Here is a 1,319-nt window from a genome sequence, read left to right as displayed (position 1 = left end):
GCACATTTTACTCACCCCTTTGCACGCCTCTTTGGCCTCCTTGCTCAAACTCTTCGGATAGGAGACATTGTGGTCGGTAATGGCAGCAAACAACTCTTCTTCATCCTCACCATCGAACGGAGGCTGGCCAACGAGCATTTCGTAGAGCAAAACGCCATAAGCCCACCAATCTACCGATTTGCCGTACGGTTGATATAGAATGATCTGTTAACAAAAAATAGTGAAATAAGTGTAAGTGAAAATAATACTGAAGATTTCAAAGCGTTAAACCGGTTGCCGTAATAGGTATACTGCTTCGAAAATGTGTCAGACTCAGTAATGGAGTTTATGAGCTATAAATCGCTCGAAGTGGTTTTGTGAAAGTGATTAAAGTTTTTACGGATAAGTATTTATAAACATGGAGCTCTCCGGTTTCATCTAATGCCTTTTACATGTTAAAGGCGGGGAAGTTATAGTATTTATCTTTATTAAAGAAAAGGGATATGATTTTTTCTTCTGATCAATTCCAAAGGTTCTCATAGAGTTTTCTCAAAGTTAGAAAGTGTTTAAGTCTTAACCTCTAAAACGCGGGACAGTCGAGAAGGAAATGTTGACTTGATTCCACCTCATTTTCTTCTTCTGAAAATGACGTCTGGTAACATTTCCAACCTTACTGCATGGACGCCAATAGGGTAATGGCCTGTAAAAAGCCCCACAACTAGGAAAAGGCTAATCTTTCTGAGTGCAAAAAGATCACTAGATCTCTTGCGATGGATCTTGGGCCAAAAGGCTTTTGCGACAGTATATGTACCGATGGTGGCTCAACACTGACTAAGCTTCTGCGAAGCCTAGCTATTTAGTAGTAAATATAATAGTCTTATCACAAAGACATTCGATTCTTTTGAGAGCGAGGTTAGAAACTCTTCGTAAAATTCTGAACGAACAGCTAATGAGTTCAAGACTAGTATCGCCGCTCTGCTATCTGAGTGAATGGTCTCTTCCCTAAAGGAGGTTGCACTCCGGAGCAGTAGATCTGCTGCTACCTTAATGGCTGCAACCACGGCTTGGAAAACACTACAATAGTCAGGTAGTCTGAAACTGGAGTTAATAGAGAGCTCCTGACNTAATGGAGTTTATGAGTTATAAAKCGCTCGAAGTGGTTTTGTGAAAGTGATTAAAGTTTTTACGGATAAGTATTTATAAACATGGAGCTCTCCGGTTTCACCTAATGACTTTTACATGTTAAAGGCGGGGAAGTTAATTTATTTATTTTTATTAAAGAAAAGKRATATAATTTTTTCTTCWGATCATTTCCAAAGGTCCTTATAGAGTTTTCTGAA

The 1,319-nt window shown here is 39.1% G+C and overlaps 1 protein-coding gene across 1 annotated transcript in view; it reads right to left on the bottom strand.

Moving 5' to 3' along the window:
• The window catches only part of LOC108975446 (protein kinase C, brain isozyme-like), a 6,482-nt gene extending 6,282 nt beyond the window's left edge, over positions 1 to 200 (bottom strand). Inside the window, exon 1 of the mRNA XM_018943931.1 lies at positions 16 to 200. Coding sequence (XP_018799476.1) covers positions 16 to 138 — 123 coding nt within the window. The 5' untranslated portion in view covers positions 139 to 200. The remainder of the gene's footprint in view (positions 1 to 15) is intronic.
• Positions 201 to 1,319: the final 1,119 nt, after the last annotated feature.

Source organism: Bactrocera latifrons, unplaced genomic scaffold (assembly GCF_001853355.1).
Source record: "Bactrocera latifrons isolate USDA-ARS-PBARC rearing strain unplaced genomic scaffold, ASM185335v1 scaffold_65, whole genome shotgun sequence".
Classification (NCBI taxonomy): domain Eukaryota; kingdom Metazoa; phylum Arthropoda; class Insecta; order Diptera; family Tephritidae; genus Bactrocera; species Bactrocera latifrons.
Note: the sequence above shows the minus strand (reverse complement) of the source record. Positions and strands in the feature narration are given on the sequence as shown.